Below are 27,054 nucleotides of genomic sequence, written 5' to 3' on the forward strand. Positions count from 1 at the left end.
GTAATTTTGACTTTCTCTGTGTTACTACATTTTTACTGCTGATAACAGAGAGTATTGTAGTACAGTAACAATGAATACTGAGCAGAATTTGACATTTAATACCAATATTTTTTTCTATTTGCTTAGCTCTCATTTTCTAGCCAGAGCAATATACAGTATATGTTCCCTTTAGTACATGTGGATGTGCTCTAGTGTCTGCAAGCTTAGCAAACATTCTAAAAAATTACTTATGGGTCAATTGTTACTCTATGACACTGGTTCTTAGGGCACTTTCAAGGGGTATTATCGTCAGTATTTTGCATGAGTATTTGTAAGCCAAAAACCAGGAGAAAAATGTGACATTACTGTGAGAAAGATTATACTGTAACTTCTACTAGGGAAATGGCTTGAAGAATATAATAAAACTATCATTAATAATGAATCATAAATAATAATAAAAATAATAATATACACTAAACAATAAATAACACATTTTATAATTTATATTTGTACTCTAGCAATAACTTTTAAAGGCTCTGATTTAAAAGCTGTACACTTATCTAGGTAACTTAATCATCTATCCTTATATTTCACCCTTCGGTTTTATTTCATATAGTCAGTTGACAGTCATATGACTGTACTGGGACATTGTCTAATAAACTGGTCAAAATGTAAAGAATTATGAGGATTTTTATTGTAAAAAAAAACATACAGCTGCCCCTTTGTATGATTCTTCCTATATGACTGCTTTGGTAAATCCACACTTATTTGCAAATTAGACACGGCCCCATGACCAGCTAGACATTGATGGTATGCAGGGAAGGGCAATGTTCTCATTGTACGCTGCATGAATAATGACACAGTGATCAGTCACATAGACAAGACGAATGGAACATAAAAATCTTTATTGATGCAAGACACAGGGGTATAACATTTCATCACATACCCAACTATATATATATATATATATATATATATATATATATATATATATATATATATATATATATGTGTGTATTTATCACTGTAAAATATTTCAGTAGGCTGTCACACAGACATATATTTAATGGCAAAATGGGATTAGAGCTCTCAGTAAAAAAATTTCCCCCAAAAAAATGTGAGGGCATTTAATATATGGCACTCAGAGTGCCATATAATGGTCATTTGAAGCCGAGTATTTACTATAATCACATTTACTTATTATGTGAAGGACAATACCTTCTCTCTAGGGACAATTCATCTCTGTTAGTGTATACAGTATATATAGGCTATTACCTATCATCGCTATTGGGACTACAGAGTTGGTACATGACTACTATTGGCCTCTTTGAGAGGTCCTTTTAACAGCACACTCTCAGTCTGTAAAAAGTCTAACTGCCCAGGGTCTAGAACACATAGTCACATTGCTGTGATGGTCTTACCAGTTCTTTTTTCTTCATACATTCCATTAAGACAACGAAGAGCTGGTGAGCCTGGTTCCGACTGTAGTTAAATGTTTTCTGAACGGTAACAAGAAGCTGATCACGAAGAGATTCACTGATAATCCTAAAAATACACAACACAAAAGAACAAAAATAGCCAGAGCAAAAAACATTTTGTCCTTACATACTTTGGCAGTGAACATTGATACCCATAGCTTGCCATGTGATGCCTGCCTGCCATTTTTTATTATAAACCTCTAGAGACAATCCCACTTGGCTGAATTCACAAAGTGGTAGGATTGAACTATGAGTAGTAACTATAAAATGTTATATCCAAGAGAAGGTGTAAGGAGAAAGAGGCAGCACTCCAAGGTTCAAAAAATAGACAAAGGCTGCATTGAGCAGCTGAAACGTTGCACCTTTTTCACTGATGGGTGAATAAACTTTCTATTTTTTGAACCTTGGAGTGCTGCCTCTTTCTCCTTACATTTATAAAATGTTATAGATGCCGATTGCGGCAAAGAAAGCTAGCTTTTTGCCATTTTTTTAATACTGGTCAAAAATCTCAATAGACTATAATTTTGATTTCTGGACATTTCATTGCGCCTGACAATGTACACCCTAATGGAACAGACTGAAGAAAAGTGGAGAGCGCTCCATAGTGCAATGGATATGGGGATATAACGCAATTAAATGTTAAAATAATGCTATTTGGAAGATGTTGTGCGACAGGCACAACAATGAGAACGCACGTGTTTGTAAATTCACTCGGATCCATGACCGCTGCCCCAAACTGCAGGACTCTGGAATCAGGGCCTCATGTAACACATCAGATGTGTAGAACAAAGCAGGAATATATAGGCGCTGTCATCAAGGTATTTTGCAAAGTAAATAAGGTTTTATTAAAACGTACAACGCGTTCCAAGGTCTGTCTTGGACCTGAATGTGGACCAGCGACGTTATATCCATGTCAAATATAACATGCATAGATATATGAATTGACATTTCTGAAAGCGGAACGATGTACACTTGGAAATGGTTAATCACATACAACCAAAATAACACGTGACTACTGCGATTGCAGAAATTTTGCACATGAATACTAAAAAGTTAAATATAAGTATATATGCATATACATAACCCTATTCAAATGTATACATGTCTAAAAAAGTATGAACCCTACTGTGCTACCGATACCTGAGGGTGAGTATCTCAGCTGATAAAAGGAGGGGGTGTCAATTCCCCAAAAGGATTCCCCGTTCATTACTGCTTTTTTTATACACATCTAATGGAACAGACTGGTAGACATTCCAGTGTAGTCCATCTGTTTAACTTATATCTTCTCTTCAGAAGGCCCAAAATATTAAGGGGTGTTTGTAACTTTTCATAGATTAAATTAAATTAAAGTGTAATGGTCTCATAAACCTGGTTGTATTGTCATTTCTAAAACACATACATAGATTGGAGGATAAACTCATTTCACTTCATGGAAAAAGACTGTTAGATCATAGAAAAACTCTACAAACAACATGAAATCTTACCCTGCTTCTTCAGAGTATTTGTGGGCAAAGGACAGTATGTCAGAGGCTCGCCCACTTCCATCACAGACAACTACAGGGATAGGTGGCTCTTCACGCAGGCATTCAAGGACAATGGAGATAACATTAGGACCTCCTTCCACAATGAGTGCTACCACTGGTACACCTTGTCCTAGTCCTACAACATAAGCAAAGAAAAAAAAAACGCTTTACAATCGATTGAAACTGTGAATGGCAATCAACATGGAAACAAAAAAACTAATGTTTGAGTAAATTTATACACTACATCAAATAAAATTAATATACCTATATTGGTCACACTGGTGCAGGAGATGACAGCTGAGCATCCCTTTGCTGTCCCTGCCTCCTGTTTATTCCCAGGCATAGGATGACAAAGGGAAACCCATGTGTCACATTATCATACCCTAGAAATTAAATGTTAATAGATGACATGTAATGGTAATTACATATGGAAATGCATACATACTAAAATGCTTGATGACATGGAAAGCATAAAGTGGGTGTCCAAGATTAGCAAAAAGGGTCTGATATTTTTTCAGAAACAGTGCCACTCCTGTAACTGGCCTGTGTCTGGTTTTGCAGCTCAGCCCTATTCAAGTAAATATAACACTATTCCTGAAAAAAAGCAGATTTTCTTTTATAATCTGGGATAGCACCTTTACATAGAAGTTTTTAGAGGTCTTCACTTATCTTTTTAAGACAGGATTTGTTACCCCTTTTCATAAACAATAACATATTCATTTGCTTGCATCACTGACAGCTATTCAAATTAACCTGAAATTCGTGGAAGTGACATCACTTCTCCCATAGATGACATCACTGCTGTTTCCATAACTACCAATCAGTTATATGGGGCTTATGAAAACAGCGTAGCTCGGCGAGCTACGCTGTTTTCACCTTCATAGTCGGAAATCAGCCGACACACACAGAGGTAGAATGGGGTTTACGGGCCCCGTTCTAGAGATAGGTGCGGGTCCCAGAGGTGGGACCTGCATCTATATGACATTTATGACATATCCTGTGGATATGTCATAAAGGTCTCTCGTGGGCAAACCCCTTTAAGGTTTACATGTGATCTGCAAAACACAAAAAAGGTGTTTCATGTACACTAGTTCACATATTGTTGGGGTTGGAAGGGTAACCTTAAAAAAAGATAATTACTGGCAGGACAAATGTGCAGATATATTTTTGTGACAGATTTGTTGTGGAACTACATAATGGATAAAGAATGAAGACCATGAGAACTTACTACATTACCACACTTACTAGTATTGATTTTCTGAAGTGATATGTGCTTTTCTAACTGGCGTCTTAACTTGACTTCTGCTCCATATTTTCCAAGGGTTCCATTATCCGCTAATATGAAGTGTGTATGAGTGTTGTTCAGCACAGATAGTTTACTCAAAGGATTAGACATTGTTTGATAAGGTTTTGTTACCTGTTTAATAAAATGAAATCAATTATAGACACTATTACTTTCATTCATTTATTTACTGATTTGTAATTTATTATATTATTAATAATATATTTTTTGAATTTGTTACATAATATGTAAGAAAATTCTGGAAAAGGCTATGTAAACCTTAGAAAACTATTTTTTTTTTTAAATAAAAATGTGTATCAGTGTGTTTGGTGCAACTTTCCTCATACTTTTTATTAAAAATAATTTTTACTTTTTGAGATACAGCTGCTTTGTATCCTGTATACAGAGCAGCTGTATCTAGTGCTGAAACCCGTACCCCTCAGGTCCGCGGGACTGATGGGTTCAGTGTCAGCGAGTCCTGTGTGTCTCTAACATTCAGGAACGAGCTGTTACCGATCACATTTAAGTGGACGTGACGGATTCAGGCCTTAGTGAACGATACAGCTGCTCTGTATACAGAATACAGAGCAGCTGTATTTCAAAAAGTAAAAATTATTTTTAGCAAAAAGTAATTAGAAAGATTAAATAGCCTTTTAAGTCATGGTGTAAAAAATCAATAGTCTCAGGAAAAACCTACATGATAAAAAGCCAGTGCCTCACAACCTTATGTGCAGCAACATTATGTTATTTATATGCTACATTTCACAATTGATAGAATTATCAGTTCATACTATACAATGCTATAAAATCCTAAAATTAGCACTGTTTTATGTGAGTACTAATAAACATTGTTACTCTGCTAGACATGCACAATGCTACTACCAAACCATAATCATATATCTTACATCTTTTCCTAGAAGATCCTCCTTGTTTTCCACAATACCCCAAGGTGCAATTCCTATGGCACATATTCTTCCTCTGGACTTGGAAGAATGGTCTTTCAAGGCATCGCCCACATGACGAATTACACCTGCAATAAGTAATGTTAACCTGCTGTATTAATATCACTGCAGTAGAAAGTTCCTCAACGTACAATTTAAAAGTAGCTTTCTTCCTCACAGATGCCTACAATATATGTGTCTGATGATGTAGAAACACTTTAGCACTAAATGGATAGAAATTCGAATTTAAAATCTATCCATGTTCCTAAAAATTATTTCATAAAATTCAGGGTGTTGTGCAGGATCGGGATCATTTTCAGACACAGCCCATCCAGCTGAGAAGAGGTGAAAAGTTTGTCATGCTTGAGTGTGGTCCTCTCTTATGAAGCCAAAGGGCATGCCCAGACGTGGCGGATTTCTTCCGCTACTGTCCGCATCAATGCCGCACAGAATCTGCATTGCAGATTCTGTTGCGGCTCTGCCAAAAATGGGCATTAAATTGATGCGGACTGGCCGTTGCGTATTGAGGTGAAGAGGCTTCCCTTCTCTCTATCAGTGCAGGATAGAGAGAAGGGACAGCCCTTTCTCTAGTAAAATGAAAAAGAATTTCATACTTACCGGCCGTGGTCTTGGTGACGCGTCCCTCTTTCGGCATCCAGCCCGACCTCCCTGGATGACGTGGCAGTCCATGTGACCGCTGCAGCCTGTGACTGACTGCAGTCGTCACTTAGACTGAAACGTCATCCCAGGAGGCCGGACTGGAGGAAGAAGCAGGGAGTTCTCGGTAAGTATGAACTTCTATTTTTTTTACAGGTTAATGTATACTGTGATCAGTAGTCACTGTCCAGGGTGCAGAAACAGTTACTGTCGATCGATTAACTCTTTCAGCACCCTGGACAGTGACTATTTACTGACGTCGCCTAGCAACGCTCCCGTAATTATGGGTGCACACATGTAGTCACCCGTAATTACGGGAGCCCCATTGACTTCCTCAGTCTGGCTGTAGACCTAGAAATACATAGGTCCAGCCAGAATGAAGAAATGTCATGTTAGTAAAACCAATACGCTCCGCAGCACACATAACATCTACATAACATCTTCATTGCGGAATTTTGACTCTCCATTGAAGCCAATGGAGAAATTCCGCTATGAGTCCGCAACAAGTCCGCTACACATCCGCAACAACCATTGTATGCTGCGGACACCAAATTCCGCTCCGCAGCCTATGCTACGCAGCGGAATTGTCCGCAACGTGTAAACGAACCCAACCACAAAGCTGTGGAAGGCAATGTAGAAACGTGTACGCTGTGGATTTCCGCTGCGGACTGTCCGCAGCGGAATTCCAGAGCAATTCCGCTACGTGTGGTCATGCCCAAACCCTCCTTCACACACACAATTTTTCAGGCGTTTTAGGGCACATTCTGATGTGGCGGAATTGCTGCGGACAGTCCGCAGTGGAATTCTGCAGCAGCCGTTTTTTACATTTGTTTCTATACATTTTTAGGAAAGTTAGTTCAGACATTGCGGAAAATAACTGTGCGGAATTTAGGCTGTGATGCAGAATTTTCCCTCCGCAGTATGCACATTATGTTGCGGAGAAGCTGCGGAATTTCACTGCGGATTTCAGCATTTGCATTGCAAAGACTGAAATCGGAAGCAAGTCCGCTGTGATATCTACAACGTCTGAATATCCTGTCAATATGCAAATGTTGCTGCAAATTCGCAACGAATCTGCAGCAACATTTTAAGCAGAAAAATTCCACCACGTCTGAACATGGCCTAAAACTGCATAAAAAAACACTAGTATTTCTTTAAATGTAACATGCGTTTACTTTTTTTGTGGGGATTTTAATTTGGTGTCAATTTGTACATACTTTTTTTTATGGCGAATTTGAAGTCCTATAGAGAAGGTTATGGGAAAAATGCCTGAAAAAAAACACCATACCCAGAGCATTCTGTGTTTGGAAAAAAACGCCACTGATCACAAAATTGCCTCAAAAATGCCACAAACCAAAACGCAGATGTGTGTAGTGCATTTGATATTTGACTATAGACTTTAATGTAACATCTGGTCGAACTAAAAAATCGCATTAAAAAAACACAGCAAAAATGCCAATAAAAACGAATTAACACACAGACTTTTGCTATGTTTTTGTGCATTCTTCGTTTTTTTGTGGCGTGTTTTAGTGCGGCCAGATATTTATTCAAATCTATAGTAAAATATTAAATGCACTACACACAACTGCATTTTGGTTTGTGGCGTTTTTCAGGCAATTTTGTGGTCAGTGGAATTTTTCCAAAACGCAGCATGCTCTGGGTGTGGCGTTTTTATATGATTTTTCCCATAGGCTTTGGTTAAGATCTCAAAAACGCCAGAAAAAAAGTATGTACAAAGTAACACCAAATGAAAATGCATGTTTCATTTTAATAAAAGTAGCATTTTTTAGACGCATATTTGATGCTGTTTAAAATACCAGAAAAATTCTGTGTGTGAAGAAGGCCTTAGGGCATGGCCCCACGTGGCGGTTTTCTTCCGCAACTGTCCGCATCAATGCCGCACAGAATCTGCGTTTCATAAAATTCAGGGTGTTGTGCAGGATCGGGATCATTTTCAGACACAGTCCATCCAGCTGAGAAGAGGTGAAAAGTTTGTCATGCTTGAGTGTGGTCCTCTCTTATGAAGCCAAAGGGCATGCCCAGACATGGCGGATTTCTTCCGCTACTGTCCGCATCAATGCCGCACAGAATCTGCGTTGCAGATTCTGCTGCTGCTCTGCCCAAAATGGGCAGTAAATTGATGCGGACTGGTCGTTGCGTATTGAGGTGAAAGTACTTCCCTTCTCTCTATCAGTGCAGGATAGAGAGAAGGGACAGCACTTTCCCTAGTAAAAGTAAAAGAATTTCAGACTTACCGGCCGTTGTCTTGGTGACGCGTCCCTCTTTCGGCATCCAGCCCGACCTCCCTGAATGACGCGGCAGTCCATGTGACCGCTGCAGCCTGTGATTGGCTGCAGCCGTCACTTAGACTGAAACGTCATCCTGGGAAGCCGGACTGGAGAAAGAAGCAGGGAGTTCTCGGTAAGTATGAACTTCTATTTTTTTTACAGGTTGATGTATATTGTGATCGGTAGTCACTGTCCAGGGTGCAGAAACAGTTACTGCCGATCGCTTAACTCTTTCAGCACCCTGGACAGTGACTATTTACTGACGTCGCCTAGCAACGCTCCCATAATTACGGGTGCACACACGTAGTCACCCGTAATTATGGGTTCACACACGTAGTCACCCGTAATTATGGGTGCACACACGGAGTCACCCGTAATTACGGGAGCCCCATTGACTTCCTCAGTCTGGCTGTAGACCTAGAAATACATAGGTCCAGCCAGAATGAAGAAATGTCATGTTAAAAAACCAATACGCATCCGCAGCACACATAACATGTACATGACATCTGCGGACTTCATTGCGGAATTTAGAATCTCCATTGAAGTCAATGGAGAACTTCCGCAATGAGTCCGCAACCAGTCCGCCACAGGTCCGCAACATCCATTGTATGCTGCGGACACCAAATTCCGCACCGCATGCCTATGCTCCGCAGCGGAATTTTCCGCCTCGTCTAAACGAAGCCTACTAAAAAGAAGTGGAAGGCAATGGAGAAACGGGTCCGCTGCGGATTAACGCTGCGGAGTGTCCGCACCGGAATTCCCGAGCAATTCCGCCACGTGGGGCTTTGCCCTTAGGGAGTTGCTGATCTGGCTGTCTCCATAGCTCCCATAGACTTCAGTGGATAGGGCCACGCACATGCACGACCACATTTCCTATATACACAATGCATGATATTTCTTATGGAATTTGCACAAAGCATTGTAGGTGTTGTGATATAAAAGCTGCTTTAATACTGATATCACAAAAAAACAAAACAGGTAGTGATTTATTAAATTTCTTACCTGTACTGACACCCCCAGTGAATATCCAGGCCCCAGTGGTCATGGCAGCTTTGATTAATCCTTTCCCAAAGACTTGCTTGAGTTTAGGCTGCATTTCGAAGTTCTGGAGTCCTCCATGTACAGAGATTAGAAGCTTGGGGAGTTCTAACTGCCACTCTTTTACCATGAGGTGAAGTAGAGAGTCAGGCTTTGTATCATAAGATACGCGAATGTACTACAAGAAGACAATTACCATAGTAAAAGACAAGACGAGGGTACAAATATAGTACGTTTCCTGCTTCTCACTGCAAGATATAGTAACAATTCATTGATTTTAGACTTTATATATTATCTCTATATGTGAGTGTTGCATTAATAGCAGTGACTTTTTTTTTTCAGAAGATAACATGCGTAATTGCTATTTATGCAATTCCCTAATATATTAGGAACCAGCCCAACTCTAAACTTCAGTTTAAATCCCAGTGCCCAAAAGTATTGAACAGAGTCAGGATACTAAATCTACTACTCCCAGCCTTGTATCCCCTAACCTTCTTCTGCGCTCTTCTGCATCAGGGTTTATACGCCCTATTTATTATGACAGGTTCAGGTTTTACATGAATGCACCTATTGTGTGAGATTCAGGGATTCAGAATTCTGACCCCCCCAGCGGGAAACTGCCATTAGCCGGAATCTTTGCAGCCTCTGCATTAGTACAGTAGGGCTAGGTTCACACGGAGGAATCTTAGGTTAGATAATGCCTTCTAATATAATGAGTAGAAAGGCCAACCTTAAATCCGGACGACGGCAGGTGCCGAAACGCGCGTCGGGTGTAGACGTCTCATCCACATTCACAATGTACACTGGTATGTTCAAACTAATCTCTGTCTCTTTGTAGCAGCCTGCATTGAATTTGTCATTTCTTAACTGCATTTAAAGGAACAGTGTCGCCCAAATTTTTTCATGTCAGTTTTATGTTAGTGTTTTATTAAAAACGTTTTTATTTATTTGTGTGTTTGTGTGTTACTTTTTTCTATTTTTACACTTTTTCTTCCCTATGGGGGCTGCCATTTTTTTTTCCATTTCTGTATGTGCCGATTAACGACACATACAGACATGGAACACGGCAGCCACAGTCCCATAGGGACTGCGAACGGGCCCCGTCCCATCCACTTCTGTGTACGCCGTCTGTGTGGGAACGGCGCATGCGCCGCTCCCACACAGACCAATTTGAAATGCGCGCCGTCCGGCGCCATTTTCTTGTGGACCGGAAGTCGCGCCCGGACAGTAAGATTACTACTTCCGGTCGCGGCTTCCGGACTTGTGCACATGAAGCAGCGGCAGCAGACGGAGCGGACGGGCCGGAGGGAGCCGCGGCGGCAGGAGCAGATAAGAGATTTCTATGTACGTTCGTGTTTACTACTGTATGTAAACCTACAACACTGTGTGTTAGCTCAAAAAATGGCGACACACAGTGTAGGAGGTTTGACCGTTCAATCCCCTCGTTTATCCCGGCACTAGCCAGAATAAAGGAGGGGGGGATGCTGAGAGCTCACTAGAGCGAGTGATTTTATCCCAATTTTGCAGCAAAAAGCAATGTGGTTGCTTTACCACATGCAATGCTGCAATTTTGGGAATAGCTCCATCTAGTGACCAGCGCTGGGAAATATTATAAATTAGAATCTAATTTATAATATTTCCTGACTCGTGAAAAAATAAAAAAAATGTGAACAATGTTTAATCACCCACACACTAAATGTTTAACTAAAAAAAAAAATACATGTTTTGCTGGCAACACATTCCCTTTAAGATTGGCCTTTCTACATTTTCCTACACTTTTTGTAGACTGGTTGCGGTGCATATTATGTCCCTATTTAGGAACCGCTCCCATTTTTACAGATACTAGCCATATATCCACTGCAGTTTAGTTTGACCTTTTCTCTACAGTCTGGCTTGACTCCATTTATCTTTTGTGCTGCTGCATTACTATGCCCATCTATAACACGCTGAGAAAACAACCATATCTGGCTCACGATCTATTTGACGTCTTTTTTATTGTGTGACTTATCCTCTGTTCCATTTTTAACTTGTTCAATGTCTCTATGTAATAAAATTTGTATATTTTTTGTATTCTCATGTGCCTTAGTCGATCATTCTTTCTTGGTAGTCTCTCCGGTAGTAAACAATGAAGATTCCTACTGAATAACAACAAGCAGAGATCCTGAAAACCATAAGGAATTAATACAGAAAGTATATTAAAAAAATTTATAACTTTTAATTATACAAAAAAAATTACATTAATTTGCTGAAACTGGGCAACTCCTTTAAGCTCTATTTTGGAGGCATTTCCTAACATACCGTTAATTACCCAAATCGCCTCCATTAAGAGTAGAAATTATTAGTGGCAGAATTTTTCCGCTGCAAATATTGGTGCAGATTCGGGGCAATTATGCAACGAATCTGCAGCAACATTTGCATATTTGACAGGTAATTCAGACGTTGCATATATCACAGCGGACTTGCCACAGATTTCACTTTTTGCATTGCAAAGGATGAAATACACAGGGAAATTCCGCTGGTTCTCTGCAACATAATGTGCATGCTGCGGAGGGAAAATTCTGCACCGTAGCCTAAATTTCGCACAGTTATTTTCCGCAATGTCTGAACTAAGTTTCCTAAAAATGTATAGAAACAAATGTAAAAAACGGCTGCTGCAGAATTCCACTGCGGACTGTCCACAGCGGAATTCAACAGCAATTTCGCCACGTCTGAACGTGGCCTAATAGTGCAAGACAACTCTAGGGACTGTCAATTTGAATCTATGGCTGCCGCTGTTGTATGTGCTTTGTGTTGTATGTGTGTATTATGTATGTTGTATGTGTGGTTGCCGCTGTTGTGTGTGCTTTGTGTTGTATGTGTGTATTATGTATGTTGTGTGTGTGCAAGACAACTCTAGGGGCTGCCGCTGTTGTGTAAGCTTTGTGTTGTATGTGTGTATTATTTATGATGTATGTGCTTTGTGTTGTATGTGTATATTATATATGTTGTGTGTGCTTTGTGTTGTGTGAGTATATTATGTATGTTGTATGCGTGTATTATGTATGTTGTGTGTGTGCAAGAAAACTCTAGGGGCTGCCGCTGTTGTGTAAGCTTTGTGTTGTATGTGTGTATTATTTATGATGTATGTGCTTTGTGTTGTATGTGTATATTATATATGTTGTGTGTGCTTTGTGTTGTGTGAGTATATTATGTATGTTGTATGTGCTTTGTGTTGTATGCGTGTATTATGTATGTTGTGTGTGCTTTGTGTTGCATGTGTGTATTATGTATGTTGTTTATGCTTTGTGTTGTATGTGTGTATTATGTATTTTGTGTGTGCTTTGTGTTGTGTTGTATGTGTGTATTATCTATGTGGTGTGTGATTTGCGTTGTATGTGTTCATTATGTATGTTGTGTGTGCTTTGTGTTTTATGTGTGTATTATGTATGTTGTGTGTGCTTTGTGTTGTATATGTGTATTATGTATGTTGTGTGTGCTTTGTGTTGTATGTGTGTATTATGTATGTTGTGTGTGCTTTGTGTTGTATGTGTGTATTATGTATGTTCTGTGTGCTTTGTGTTGTATGTGTGTACTATGTATGTTGTGTGTGCTTTGTGTTGTATGTGTGTATTATGTATGTTGTGTGTGCTTTCTGTTGTATGTGTGATTATGTATTGTGTGTGCTTTGTGTTGTATGTGTGTATTATATATGTTGTATGTGCTTTTTGTTTTATGTGTGTATTATGTATGTTGTGTGTGCTTTGTGTTGTATGTGTGTATTATGTATGTTGTGTGTGCTTTGTGTTGCATGTGTGTATTATGTATGTTGTGTGTGCTTTGTGTTGCATGTGTGTATTATGTATGTTGTGTCTGCTTTGTGTTGTGCAATATATACTGAATGTTGTGTGTATTTGTCTGAAACCGCCCTTGTTAAAACTCTGTGCACACCACAGCTTCCTATAGTCTGATAGTATTCCCTTAAGGAATTAGTATTTAACCTGTTGGCTTTGCTTAATAGACCTTTATTACATGTATATAGTAAATCTAAGTTAGGCTGGGTTCACACGAGCATGTTCGGTCCGTAAAGGATGGAACGTATTTCGGCCGCAAGTCCCGGACCGAACACACTGCAGGGAGCTGGGCTCCTAGCATCATAGTTATGTACGACGCTAGGAGTCCCTACCTGGCTGCGGGACAACTGTAATGTAATCATGTTTTCAGTACGGGGCAGTAGTTCCCCGGAGAGGCACACAAAACTATGATGCTAGGAGTCCAGCTCCCTGCAGTGTGTTCGGTCCGGGACTTGCGGCCAAAATACGTTCCGTCCTTTACGGACCGAACATGCTCGTGTGAATCCAGCCTAATACACCACTGAGAAATTGTTAATGTTTTTGTAGCTTTAGTTTCTCTATATTAAACAATAATTCTCTTATAGTATGACATTCACCCTGTCTTACTTACCATGGCCTTATTTGAATGTCCACCACCCTGAAACTCCAGTATCCCAAATGCATCTGTGGGATTCAACTGTGTGTGTTTACCAATCGACCATTTTTCAGGCACAGCTTCCAGTTGTTTGTTGTCTTCTCCATTCTTGTTAGCTATTGCATTCTGAGGAGCTGGGACATGCTGAGTAATGAGCTGACCACAGCAACATCTGAAAGCAGTGTACCAACACTTCATGACAGATCCATCACATGTATATTCATTTTACATAATACAGTAGACTTCTTCTATGTGTTCAGGTATACCAGGCATAGCCATAAGAATTATGGAAAACAGAAGTATCTACATTAATATATTCTGAAATTGCATACTTGGCAATGCCTGAATATAATGCTATTATAGGAATTACTATTTGAGAGGACATTGAAATTCCTTCATGTGCCCTTGCAAACACACCAGCAGTCCGCAGAATGCAGTGTCCCACATGTGATAATATAAAGTTAATGGATGGAAAGACAGATGATTGATTGATCGATCGATCGATCGATTGATCGATCGATTGATTGATTGATAGTTTGATTGATTGAAAGAATAGAATATTAATACAAAATATAAAATGACAAGCATAATTATTTAATGGCATGCACATTCATATTAGTTATAGTAGGAAACAGAGTGGCAGGCACCTGTTGCTGTCTTTGCTGTTGGCAACTATGTAGATGCATTCTCTTTTGAAAAATGTCTTTTCTATCCAAGCCTTTTGACCCTAAAAAAAAAACGAAATAAAAAGAAAACATTTTTACATTATTTGAGTGTAACTTTGCCTTTTTTCTTGGAAAACAACACCACATGTTATGTCATAAAGCAGAGAAATGTTACATTTATTCCCTAACAAGATGCATTTCATAGATATTTTGAAGCCACTCCAGTCATTGTTAATATATACTCTCTTTTAGAGCCTGAGCATACAAGCCAATACTATAGAAAGATGGAATTGTCATGAGAAAATCAATATAAAATTGACCTGTAGAATTGGGGAAAAGTGATATACTGTGTAATGACAAGATCTGTAGAGGTGGTTCATGAAACACGATTCTGCCCTTGAATCCCTGTGTCATGCACCACCCCTCATACCCTACACTAGGTTGTCTGTAGATTACTGTAATGTGAATGGCCATAGGTTCATGTAGCAATTTATTAGGAAATACTTCAGAAAGATTTCAGCAAGCCTTGTGCTTGGTAGGCAGCAGCTAAAAAGTGCAGAAAGTTGTCTAGTGACGGGAGTTACTGTCAGCGAGTGACACCATTCCAACTTCACGTCCTGTAGACTATGCAAAGCACAGCATCGAGCAATAGACGTGATGGTGCATATTGACCAGTTCTTCTGGCCCATGCACTGTGCATTGTGAACATAGTTGTAGGTACCTGGGGCTAGAACATGGATTTTGGGAAATAATACAAGATAATAGGAAATATTGGCAAATAAACGCCCTAGAATACACACCAATAATTACTTATTCAACGTGTAGTGGGCTATACTCCTTGTACAGTATAAGAAAAACATTGCTGGCTGCTTTCTCCAAAAACAGTGCCACAACAGTCCACAGATTGTATGTGGTATTGCATCCCCATTCACTAAAATGGCAATGAAGTGTAATACCAAATACATGGACAGGTGTGGCGCTGTTTCTGGAAGTAAGCAGCCATGTTTTTCTAATCCCATTCAACCCTTCAAATGGTTATATGTTTATGATGGTTTTATTAGAAGGTATGCAGTTTGAATGATTGGCATTTATTAAAAGAAAACCAATTGAGGGACAACAAAGACAGAAAAATCAAATACAACTTTATTGATCAACAGGATAAAAAATTCACAAGTATGATAAAATGGAGCGTACCACCTTCACAGAAGAAGAGGGAGAAAGAAGAAAGCACGGTGGGTGAATGTCGTGATGGACATAGATAATCCAAATAATGACCAAGTGTCATGGTACACAGATACAAATGCATGATGTGCTAAGCAGATACATAGAATCAACCCTAATTGGGAAATGCATGCATAGTACAATATAATAAATAAAAAGGACGCAGCGTCGTCCGAAACATGTAGGCCCAAGAGGATACCCTCCCTCCACTTCATGCACACCCAGGACCTAATACCACTGGACTTCCTTTTAAATCTACAACATTAAACTTGGAAAATCGAATTCCATTTTAACGCTTTCAGCGCTGGATCCTACCTTTGTCCCCTGTTTCTACTTGATATTCCGTGTGCCGACACGAGGATCCGGGCGCTATCAACGACACACCGGAGTGTGTCAGGTGAGCTGGAGGATTTCTCTACATTTTTTCTATTGTAATACACTTTGGATTTTCCGCAAACGAAATCAGTTGCGGAAAATACGCAGTATTTACACTATGTGTGGACATGTGTATTATGCTGCCCAGCTAGTGTAGTGAAGAATACAGCTGTGTATAAAGGGTTAATCTGCTAGAGGAGAAAACATCGGCTTATAAAAATGTAATCTGCTAGAGTAGTAAAAGACAACTGCTTCTTAAGGTTTAATCTGCTAGAGGAGGGGGATACAGCTGCTTGTAAAGGGTTAATCTGCTATAGGAGAAGGATGCAGCTTCTTGGAGATGGTTAATTTGCTAGGAGGAGGATGCAGCTGCTTGCAAAGGGTTAATCTGAATCTCTCACTGCATACACATAGAGCCAGCAGCAGCCACACACTGAGGAGAAAGCTGTGACAGGATTTACCTCTTCTGATGCTTCTAATAGCCTTCTCCTTCTACATAATACACAGGAGAATCATCTAACATTGCTGCTAATATAATAACATCCAGCATGAAGCAGCAGTGATCAGAAGCTGTAAGCAGTAAGATCTCCCCTATGTACACAAGCTGCACACTAAGGCTATGTTCATACGCCACAGATTTGCCACAGTCAAATCCGGTGTAGATTATTCCGAAAATCGTCGGCAGAAATCTTCAGCTAACTCTTGTATGTCTGCCGCAGATTAGCAAGAAGATCCGCACGCAAGTTAGCGCCAATGTAATTCAGTGGAGCTAATCCATGGCACACTCATTATACCACGCAGATATTTTTCTAAGCGTGTGAATGGGGTATAAAATACCCTATTCACGTGTATTGTTGGTGGAATGTGAGCGGATTGAATCAGGATTTAAGCAAAGGCTCCGCGCCTTAATCCTGAAACAATCCTGAACATGTGAACATGGCCTTACAATTTCCCTCCCACATGCACACATACAGTGGTCTCTCCCAGCTTAGAAGCAGGATATCTCACAGAGCAGTCAAAATCTCCTGAGACTTTGACTCCTCACTACTTCGGACATCAGCCCAAGTCATCTCCTTTCTTAAAGTGCCATAGATTTCTTTTACATTTTTCCTAATATATTTATTTTAGAAACTCTTTATAATTTGGCCTGCTATCACTTTATGAGGTTTTTCAGGACGTGATAGTTCCTCTTTAATTACTTTCAATTGAGAGACAAACTTCATAATTCGAAATGCTATAATTCTGTACATACAACATTATATACAATTAACAAGACACTAATAATTCTGCTAAAGATTGTACAGAACAGAAATACAATCCAACACGGTGTCAATGACAGAATACTGACTATAGATGTAACAGTAATCCGTAATTATCAAAGATGCAACTGTAAAGGGTTATTGTTAAAGGGATTGTGCGGGGTATCACATGCCGGTTCTCCTACATAGACTCTTCCCTGATGTTTTTGACCAGTGTTGGAGATGTCATAGTGGGGTGGTAACCCTTCCTGATATGTTTTGTGACTGAGCGGCTGTAGTTCCTTTCTGGACTAGCATTAAGACCCTGATCTCCCAAGTCCTTCATGTAGTTCTCCCTCTCTACATACTAATTTATTTGCTTAACGTAACCCCTCGCCAGATTTGGGGAGTCCCATTCAGGTTGCTTCTGCACATATTGACGACAGCAAAGTGTCTTAGGAATGAGCTTTGTATACTTTGTGACTATAGTTGCCAACACATTCTTTTTTTTGTATTGCTATTGGGTGTGACGTATCCCAGATGCTCCTTGGGTTGTCTTTTTTTCTTTTTGTCATTTACTCAAGCTATTAATGTCCTGCTATTCTTACTTATTTTTGTTTTATTGTAAACTTGTTTAAGATAATAAAAGCAACTTTTTTTTTTTTTAAACGGGATTGTATGAGATTAGTCTTTTTTTCCAGAAACAGTGCCACTCTTGTCCATGGGCTGTGTCTGGTATTGCGTTTCAACTCTACACAAGTAAATGGGGCTGAGCTGCAATACCATATACAGCCCATGAAAAAGAGTGGTGCTGTTTCTGGCAAAAAAGCCTCATATTTTTTTCTAATCCCTGGCAACCCCTATAACGCAACATCATTGTATCGGTCAGTCCCGACAAATCGAAATTTGTATATGTCGTTCTAAGTCATTGGTAAATTAACGCTGTGGCATGGCATTTAATGAGACATTCGATTAGAAAATACATGTGTAACAATGTACATGAACAAGATTTACAACTTCAACAATGGAAAATTATTCTTATCATATCAAAAATCTTTCTGAAACCTGGTCAAACCTTCCTGTAAATGGTCAGATTTACTCAAAAACATTCTATAATCTCCAGATTTGCTATATTAAAGAAATACATACAGTAAATCTTAGTTCTACAAGCGCTCGAAACATTCTCAGTTTATGAAGTTTCACTGTCCTTGTTTTATGAATCCTTTTACCGGCAGCTTTATTATAATCTAGTACAAATACTTCAGCAGACAGACATGCTGTGAGAAAAACATTTACATTGTCTGCAAGTAATATGTCTTTAAGTATTAAAGAGCGTATACATCTATAAAAATTGCAATAATTTAAGATATAGGTTATACTTTTTTTTAAACAAAAAAAATGGGTTAAAAAAATCATCGAAAATTGCTTAAATTTGGAATCTACTAGGATTATGACAGATTAACTGTGGTGGTCAGGCCGATGGCCAGGAAAGCTGTTTTGCCTAGAGAAAAACACATATTAGCAGTAAGATCAAGTCTCTAGCAAATGTTCTGTTAATTCCTCAGTGATCCCATCTATCCAACTACTCACATTGGACTACGGGAGATTGATGTCTTTCCATATAGGAATCGCTGAATGACACTGGCCTTTTTAACATTATTAACTTGCTATAGATGCAATATTTGTGCTTTCTACAATTTCACAGCAACATCATGCTGATGCAAAATAACCATATTAATCTAGTAGACTATTTTATTAAACGTTACAATATTTACACATCAGCGATGGGCTTCCGTTTGTCTTTCTGTTCATTTGTTCCGTAACAGATAAACAGAAAGATAAACGGAAAGACAAACGGAAAGTATCGTTTACATTTGCATTACCATTGATTTCAATGGTATTTTTTGGGTTTTAGTTTGTTTCAGTTTGGCTTTGTTCCGCTAGGTTTCAATTTTTTTCACGGAAACAATAAGCCCAACGTTGATTTGAACAGGCCCTTAGATGTAGACTATTCGCTATAGTGATGGATGTTTGTATGTTCAGTGCATGGGTATACAGTGTATGCAAATGACATTCTAGGTAAACATAGGGTTCATGGGCACTTGCTTTAGAAGATACTTGCTCTTCTCACGTAGTGTGACATCACCTCATATTAAAACAAGTAACACATAATCTGAACTATAAAGTAGTGAGAGTCCAGGGGGCTAAAAAAATAAGAAGTACTCTGAATTTAGTAGTCACAGCAGTTACTCAGTGATTTTACATGGCTTATTATGGTCACCTTAACCAAACCTCCAGGATAAGGCAGATTGTTGTATTGTATCTGGTAGAATAAATGTTTTGCCTCTCAGTGTTTAGAAAAGAGGATGGGGTTGAGATCATTCAGACCACAAGCTGATGAAAGGCATTCTGTTTACTAATCCTATAGAAAAGAGCAATCATATGATTGTGCTTTTCATGTGACTGACCGAAGGAAAGATTGAATAACATATTGTAAGTAGAACATGGGAGGTGCCAGTAGCTGCATAGCCTAGTAGGTGGCTTGTAGAACATATGCCAGTATGCCACTTCTGCATATAAATAGCTGGATATAATTATTTATGTATAAAACATAGAAAATATATAAAGCATAATATATATGTATACTGTACTTATACATACTTAGTCTGTAGTTATTTTGGAGTACCTAAACACAATATTAATATTCAGAAGCCACTTTGTATCTGACCTGCTTGATTATTGTAGGTTGATGTGCCATGTGCACAATTTATACCATATGTGATATGATGTCACTGCCTGGAAGATATGGCTTTCTGAATGTTAGCGCTTTATAAATGGTGATTATTATTCATAACTATTATTAATAATTATCATCATCATCATTATTATTAGGTCGATGACTTGGTCATTTACTCTGAATTTTAGTGTTATTCTTTTTTGACTAAACATGGATGCAATATTAATAATAATAATAATAATAATAATAATAATAATAATAATATATATATTTTTAAAAGTACAACTTTTATTTATATGGCACCAATTAATTCTACAGTTACATCAAAATTATTTTCCATGAATACTTCTTTTATTATTTTTCTCACCAGTTTTAATTAGTGGTCAATAGTTTTGCATTGATGTTATTATAAATTTTTACCATAAATATAGCACTATTATATTAGATGTATAACTCTACAGTGAAGAGTGGAAATCAAAGAAAATGTCACATTTTTCACAAAATATTCACAAAAAAATATAGACATTTACATATTTAACCCACAAAGTTGAAGTATTACATAATTTGTACTCTCTAAAATCTAGTGTAATAATATGGCTACATCAGAAAGCTTCTAAAAGATAACCCCAGTGATTTTAGGAGGCTGTTGATGTGGCCTCAAAGGTCTGCTCCTATCTTCCTACCTTAAGTATCCTTGAAGAACAGGCTGTTGCGTCTTGCCTTGTTGGTTGTCTTCTGGAAGTTGATGAGAGTCCCTGAAGAGAAGGGTTGCCGACACTTTAAGAAGAGAATCTCATATGATAAGCATGTGAGCAGCCTCTTTGTCCAAGCCAATCTCATGACTGCCTTTGAAGGTAATCCTTTACCAGTCCCATGATCCATCTCCCTGCCCAGAGGGTATTTTCATCTCATGGTGGAACAAGGCACAACAAATCTACTTTGATAATGCCCAAATCTCCAATTTGTTAAACCTTCTGTGTGACTATAGTAACTGGAAAAATGCCTACTTTGCAGAAGGAACTCTGAAACTTCTAATCTGAAACTTTGCTCCCCCTGCTTAAAAATTTCAACTTTATTTGCATAATTGAGACAATTGGACATAATAGACCCTTTCAGGGGTCCTCATTAATCTACCCATTCTTTTAGCATTGAGAAAAGAGGTCACCCTGCATTAATTACAGCTAATCCTTTCTAAAAACTAATTTGAAACTTCAGCGAGATTTCTGCATGAAATACTCAAACAGTCCAGCAATCCTCCAAAAACTAAGACTGTCCACAAGGCATGTCTACATTGGATTGTGGGGATATGCTGCTGTACAGGTTAAACCTGAGAATTTGCTCTTGATTATTAATTAAGAGAAATTCATAGAAAATCTTCTTCTTCTTCTTCTTCTTATTATTATTATTATTATTATTATCTTATTTCGACGAAATATTATTATTTTTGTTATAATTATTATTAACTTAAGTTTGGCACATGTTTATAAGGTTTCTAATCCTATTTTTTAATTTTTTATAATTATGCAGTGAAATGCATAAAAACTATTGAAAATAAATAAATTATAGTAGTTGGAACACTAGTTTGCAATGCTCACTAAGGCTCTGTTTATATCTGCATCAGAGGCTCCGTTAGGATTCATGGTACATTATTTGCCTCCATTGCAGATCCAGTGAGAAATGCCAGACAAAATTGCGCTGCATGCTGCTCTGTTTTGTCTGGTAAAACGATGGACAATATGACAGAAATCCAATGGAACTCATTAAAGTCTATAGCTTCCGTTAGTCGCCGTTGGTGTCCGTCAGGTGATGGATCCGGCGCTTCCGATTTTACGATGTTCTGCTCCATGGAAGCAGAACAACAGAATGCCAGAACGCAGATTTGAACAAAGTCTAATAGTTTCTGGAACCATAAGTATATACTTTTAAATGGAGCACTATATTTACTGCATATGGATTTTCTACATAGTTGAAAGGTCCAAATATAGAATAGTTACTTACATTTGACCCGTACATGTGCATGTGACTATGGTAAGCAAATTAGATTATACTCTGTAAAGAGGAAAGGACTGATATCAATAAATTCTTAGTATGGGGCTGAGTAAAACGGCAATAAATTAGATTAAAGTTCATAGAGTGAGGCTGGTCTGAAAAGGACCATTTTGTACCGACCGTCTGCGCCTTTATATGACACGAATGAGCGTGACAGACGAACACCAACGATATATGTCGAAAACTTGATCTGCCGTGTTGGATTTTCACTAAGCTAGGTTTACACCACCTTTGATCTTTTACACCACCATCTGATGTGCCCAAAGACTTTCATTATCCAGATGTATGCCAAAAGAGTGTGCTTTTGGCATATGTTTTCCCAGTATATATATATATATATATATATATATATATATATACATATACATATACACTGTTGCCTCAATTATATTGAGAAGCCCAGCCGACTATGCTTTTCGAAAAAACTGCATTAAAAAAAAAAAGTTTTTTTTGTTTTTGTTTGTTTGTTTCTAATGGGAGTCAACGTCAACCTTATGCAACTATATAGGCATACAGATGCATATGTCTGGGGCATACATTCGGCGGACCTTTCAAACACTTCTGTTAAACATTCATCCCAAATGTGGCATGAACTTGATCAATTCAATAAACTTCTATAAATATGTGCAATTAAGGAAGACTTCACTATGGGGACTAATACATAATAAGACTGAAAAAAAAAATGTGTAATGTCCCTAACCCCTTAAGGACAAAGCCTATTTTGGTGTTAAGGCTTCTCAGGTATTTTTTTGTTTTTGCGTCGCCACATCCTGAGAACCATACATTTTTCCACCTACGTAGCTATATGAGGTCTTATTTTTTGCACTATTTTGGGGTACATATAACTTATTCATTAGAATTTATTAACTTTTGGGGGAATGAAAAAAAAGATAGATCCCGCCATTGTTTTTTGTGTTTTTAATATATGCTGCTCACTGTGTGGCATAATTAACATGTTACCTTTATTATGTGCCAATAGGTTTTATGTTGCCACATTCAAAAGAGACATGACTTTTATTTTTATGTTTATTTCATATGTGGGTTTGTTTTTTGCAGAGCAAATCATATGTTTTAATAGAACCTTTTTGGGGTACATATAGATTATTGATTAACTTTTTTTTTGGGGGGGGGGGGGGAACAAAGCAATTCCGCCTTTGTTTTTTGCCTGTTTTTTTTAACCTTGATCACCGTGCAGTTTAAATAATGTGTTAGCTTTATTATTTTATTATTTGAGTTGCTATACTTATGGAGATACAATATATATGCAGGACTTACTTTTTTCTTTTTTACACTTCTGCACAAATCATTTTTTGTGGGAAAAAAAAGTGGTTTTATAATTTTTTTTCTCTAAATACTTTTTATTTTTAGATAAAAGTTATTTAACTTATTTAAGTGTTTTAGTCCTACTTAGGGACTTTACAATGCGATAAACGAACAGGCAATCTATTAGGCTCTGTCAAACACCTCAGATGACGCAGTTATCTAATGAGTTAAACCGAGTTAAATCAGCGCTGTGTCCCCTTCATTCTCAGGATCGGAAGGGGTCCCAGTAGCCAAACCCCAATCGATCATAAATTTATGGCATATTATAATTTTATCTGATGGTAAATTTTAGAAGGTAACCCTAATCAGATACCAAAAAATAACAAACTGACTATGATGTGTGTTCAATGTGGATTTGGCTATGAACTGGTATAAAAATGAATGTATTGAGGTTTCAGGTTCTTTCTCATTATATGGGTATTATGGTATATTGTGATATTCATTATAAGAACACTTTGAGATCCATGTGATGCTTTTGACAATTGTTCTATAATCTACCATAATCCTGAAATTGAAAGTGTGCATTGTGACACAATGCCACTGTTTGTTTTCTATGAATTATTCAATCACATGATGCTCTTTTGGAGTATTAATGCAATGTAAAATATGGCAGACCTTCCATTACAATCCATAGTTTGTTGTTTACCCGTTATTTGTGTGGGGTTTATTGCCAGGTAACACAATTTAGCTGCCCATAAAGCACTAACGTAGAGTCGTCAATAGGAGATAGAGCAGGCAGTACACTCATTACTTAATATTCTGTGTCATTGGCCTTCAGGCGAATGGAATGCTTATGTAAAAAGGAGATTGTTTCCTGTTTCTGTTTTATCCGTATGTGCTGTCACACTACGTTAACTGCTATTGAGTGTCTAAATTAGTGCACAATAAGAGGGACAAGCCTGGGTTCTCGAATGACCCAGAATCTAGCCCCACGTCTTTCTATGCCTGAGCATGTAATAAAATGTCACAAATAAAACTAACACTGTTTTCTTAATAATTACAGTTTTTTGGCTTATTTTCAGGTGGTTTTGGCTTTTTTTTTTAACAGTTTTAGTAATGTTTTCAATTATATTAAAATATATTTAATTTGGACAGACACTTCACAATTCTACAATCAAATACATATATAAAATATGTGGAAAAAAGCCGATCCGGTTCAAAATAATGGAAATAATTTCCAGTAAAACCACGAACACCCCGACGGAAACCCGACGGAACCCATTAAAGTCAATGAGTTCCCTCAGCTGCCTGAGATGTCCATCGTACAACGGAAACACCGCTTCCAGTATTTCCGGTATCTGACGGAGCAGAACAATGGAAAGACTGACACAGGTGTGAACCTACACTTACCTGACAATAGCTTTCCCTTTCTGTAACCTATGTTTCCTTCACACACAACCAATGCCACCTAGTCCATTATACAGCTCTTGGAATTAATAGTTTATATGTCAGATCAACTCTGGACAGATTTATACATATCAAAGAAGATCACTTCTTCGTTTTTTTTTTTTTTTTTATCCCAAACTAAACAAGCCTAACCTTTGTAATTTGCAATGTAAGTGAAACCCCCCAACCTTTGACTAGTTGTATGCCTTCGAACCCTCTCAAATTCACAAATACATATTTTATACCCCTGTCCATAGGCCCTATTATGGCATATGGATGTTATAGAGCAAGTCCCCTCCGCTGACCCCTCCTTTATTAGCTAGAAAGTAGAGTGGAGACTCATGTGAATGAGTGGCATATAATACTATATTCAGGAGAGGCGTTGTCATGAAACCCTTTCAGCAGAGTAGCTCCCACATTATTTACAAATGAATAAATAAATACTAAAATGGGTAGAAAAAAATTCTCTATAGAAATGTTCTCTGCTTCTAACCATTCTAAAATACTGTATTCTTCTACTGAAAGCAGCTGTGATTTACTTTCCTATGGGATGCAGATATAGTGCAAATATAACATGTTCTCATCCACTGATGTGGTACTATAATGTAAAGCAAATTCTTGAATTTGACATATAACCAGTATATAAGCCCTTTGCTCAGAACTTAGTTTCCTCTGCCCACTATGCAAAGAAAACTTATGAGACACATACAGCTGGCTGCACAATATGGTGGGAAAATGTTTAACCACAGTCATTCTGTTGGCTGTAGTCAGCCAAAGTGCACTCTCAGTGTTCACAAGAATAACACAAATGAATGAAAAAGAAAAAGATGGGCAGAAATAATATACCCATACAAAGGAAGATCTCATGGGTGAGTGGGTACACACTATGGGAAAGATCAGCTGGATTTGAGTTTGCTTAGGAAAATGACTTGGCATAATATTGGTGTGACCAAAGGAAAGGGCTACGTGTCCCTGTCCCTCAGATATGGTCTGTCAGTGTCACTTGGTACAAAACATTCTACAAAAACTTTAAAACAATGGTTTCCTTCTTTTGCAAATGGAAACTTGGATATATATTCTTATTTTTGTGATTCATTCTATCTATCTATCTATCTATCTATCTATCTATCTATCTATCTATCTATCTAGTTCTAAAGTACTCGAACTCTGTGGAGAGCACACTATAGCTGGCACAATAATAGACACCTCAGCTGATTTAGATCCTCATGTTGAGAAAGTTATGCAAAAAGAAAGCAGCTGAGATGTGTATTATTGGGAACAAACCACCCCTTCATATAAATTAGTAAGAATATTAGAAGTTATTTTAGGGTTCTGTGACCTGTATAATGCACCCATTCTAAGGTTATGGAACTCTTCTGTGACTTCCAATATTCCTATAATTTGCAGTACAGGTTACATTATACATAATTGCCGTCATCATTATCCCCACCACCACCATCATCTTCTATATAAGGATTATTTCTCACTCACATAAAAGCAATTTGGAGTATAACAACTATATATATATATATATATATATATATATATATATATATATATATATATATTAGGTTCACAATGTTAACTAAACAGTTACCCTTTTTTTCACATTTAATGGGGTGACGGGGCAAATGTAAAGATATTTAATAAAGATTACATTTTTCCAAGCAGAAAGTGTATAAGGTTATTTCTGGTGATAAGCCTACTTTAAAGCCTTAACCCTTTGAACTAGGAATTTACTTTATAGGGTAATTGTGCTGCCAAGAACAAAAATCTCAATTGTGAGCATTAATAAGGATGAAGGAAGGCTTGCAATTCTGCAGTACAGAGGTTTATTTGTTATTAACAAACATGTGAACATATTCACGCTAATTTTGGTCTTCATAATGATGCTTTTTTTCCCTGATTTCCTGTCACCGCATTCCGAGAGCGTTAGCTTTTTATTTATTTTTACATTATTGACGTTGCTGCGTGTTTTTTTGCATTTTGGGGTGTATTTTTATGGCACCGTTTCCCTGTAGATACTGTATAACTTTTAATCTATGTTAAATTAATTAAAATTAATTTAACTTTTAATTTCTATGTTTTTTTTGCGGAATGCACTAGTTTTATTTTTTTTATATTGTTCTTTGTCTACTCTAGATTACAAGTTAACTACTGAGTTATCTAATAACTAATATGTTTTGTTTTATGACTTTTTTAAATATACAACTTTTTCTTAATTAATTGCACTAATTCTTTTGTTTTTTACTTTTGAACTTTATTTACTGTTTATATTATTAATTTTTTACTTTTATATATTTTTTATATATAATGCACTACAATACATATGTATTTCAATGCATTATAGCCTATGCTATACTGTTGTACTATTCCATGTCTTGACCCCTTTAATTTAATAACCTGTAGC

At 37.7% G+C, this 27,054-nt stretch overlaps 1 protein-coding gene across 2 annotated transcripts; it reads right to left on the bottom strand.

Moving 5' to 3' along the window:
- Positions 1-1,046: 1,046 nt before the first annotated feature.
- On the bottom strand, positions 1,047-13,706 carry LOC142749618 (transient receptor potential cation channel subfamily M member 1-like). 2 transcript variants are annotated; one of them, XM_075857883.1, is made up of 6 exons: positions 13,627-13,706; positions 9,151-9,364; positions 5,168-5,292; positions 4,226-4,397; positions 2,942-3,116; positions 1,047-1,524 (listed from the first exon to the last, which is right to left on the bottom strand). In XM_075857883.1, exons 1-6 carry the CDS (start codon positions 13,627-13,629, stop codon positions 1,365-1,367), a joined length of 849 nt encoding a protein of 282 aa, XP_075713998.1. In that variant the 5' UTR covers positions 13,630-13,706; the 3' UTR covers positions 1,047-1,364. The 2 variants fall into 2 exon arrangements, with proteins under 2 accessions (XP_075713998.1, XP_075713999.1); XM_075857884.1 differs by lacking the exon at positions 1,047-1,524 and having other exon boundaries at positions 2,863-3,116.
- Positions 13,707-27,054: the final 13,348 nt, after the last annotated feature.

This window comes from Rhinoderma darwinii, chromosome 3 (assembly GCF_050947455.1).
Source record: "Rhinoderma darwinii isolate aRhiDar2 chromosome 3, aRhiDar2.hap1, whole genome shotgun sequence".
In the NCBI taxonomy this organism is placed as follows: Eukaryota; Metazoa; Chordata; class Amphibia; order Anura; family Rhinodermatidae; genus Rhinoderma; species Rhinoderma darwinii.

Coding starts and splice junctions, on each gene's coding strand:
- LOC142749618 (XM_075857883.1), bottom strand. Junction 4,398..5,167: donor AGGATCTTCTAGGAAAAGAT/GTAAGATATATG, acceptor TTTATTAAACAG/GTAACAAAACCTTATCAAAC. Junction 3,117..4,225: donor ACTTCAGAAAATCAATACTA/GTAAGTGTGGTA, acceptor CTTATGTTGTAG/GACTAGGACAAGGTGTACCA.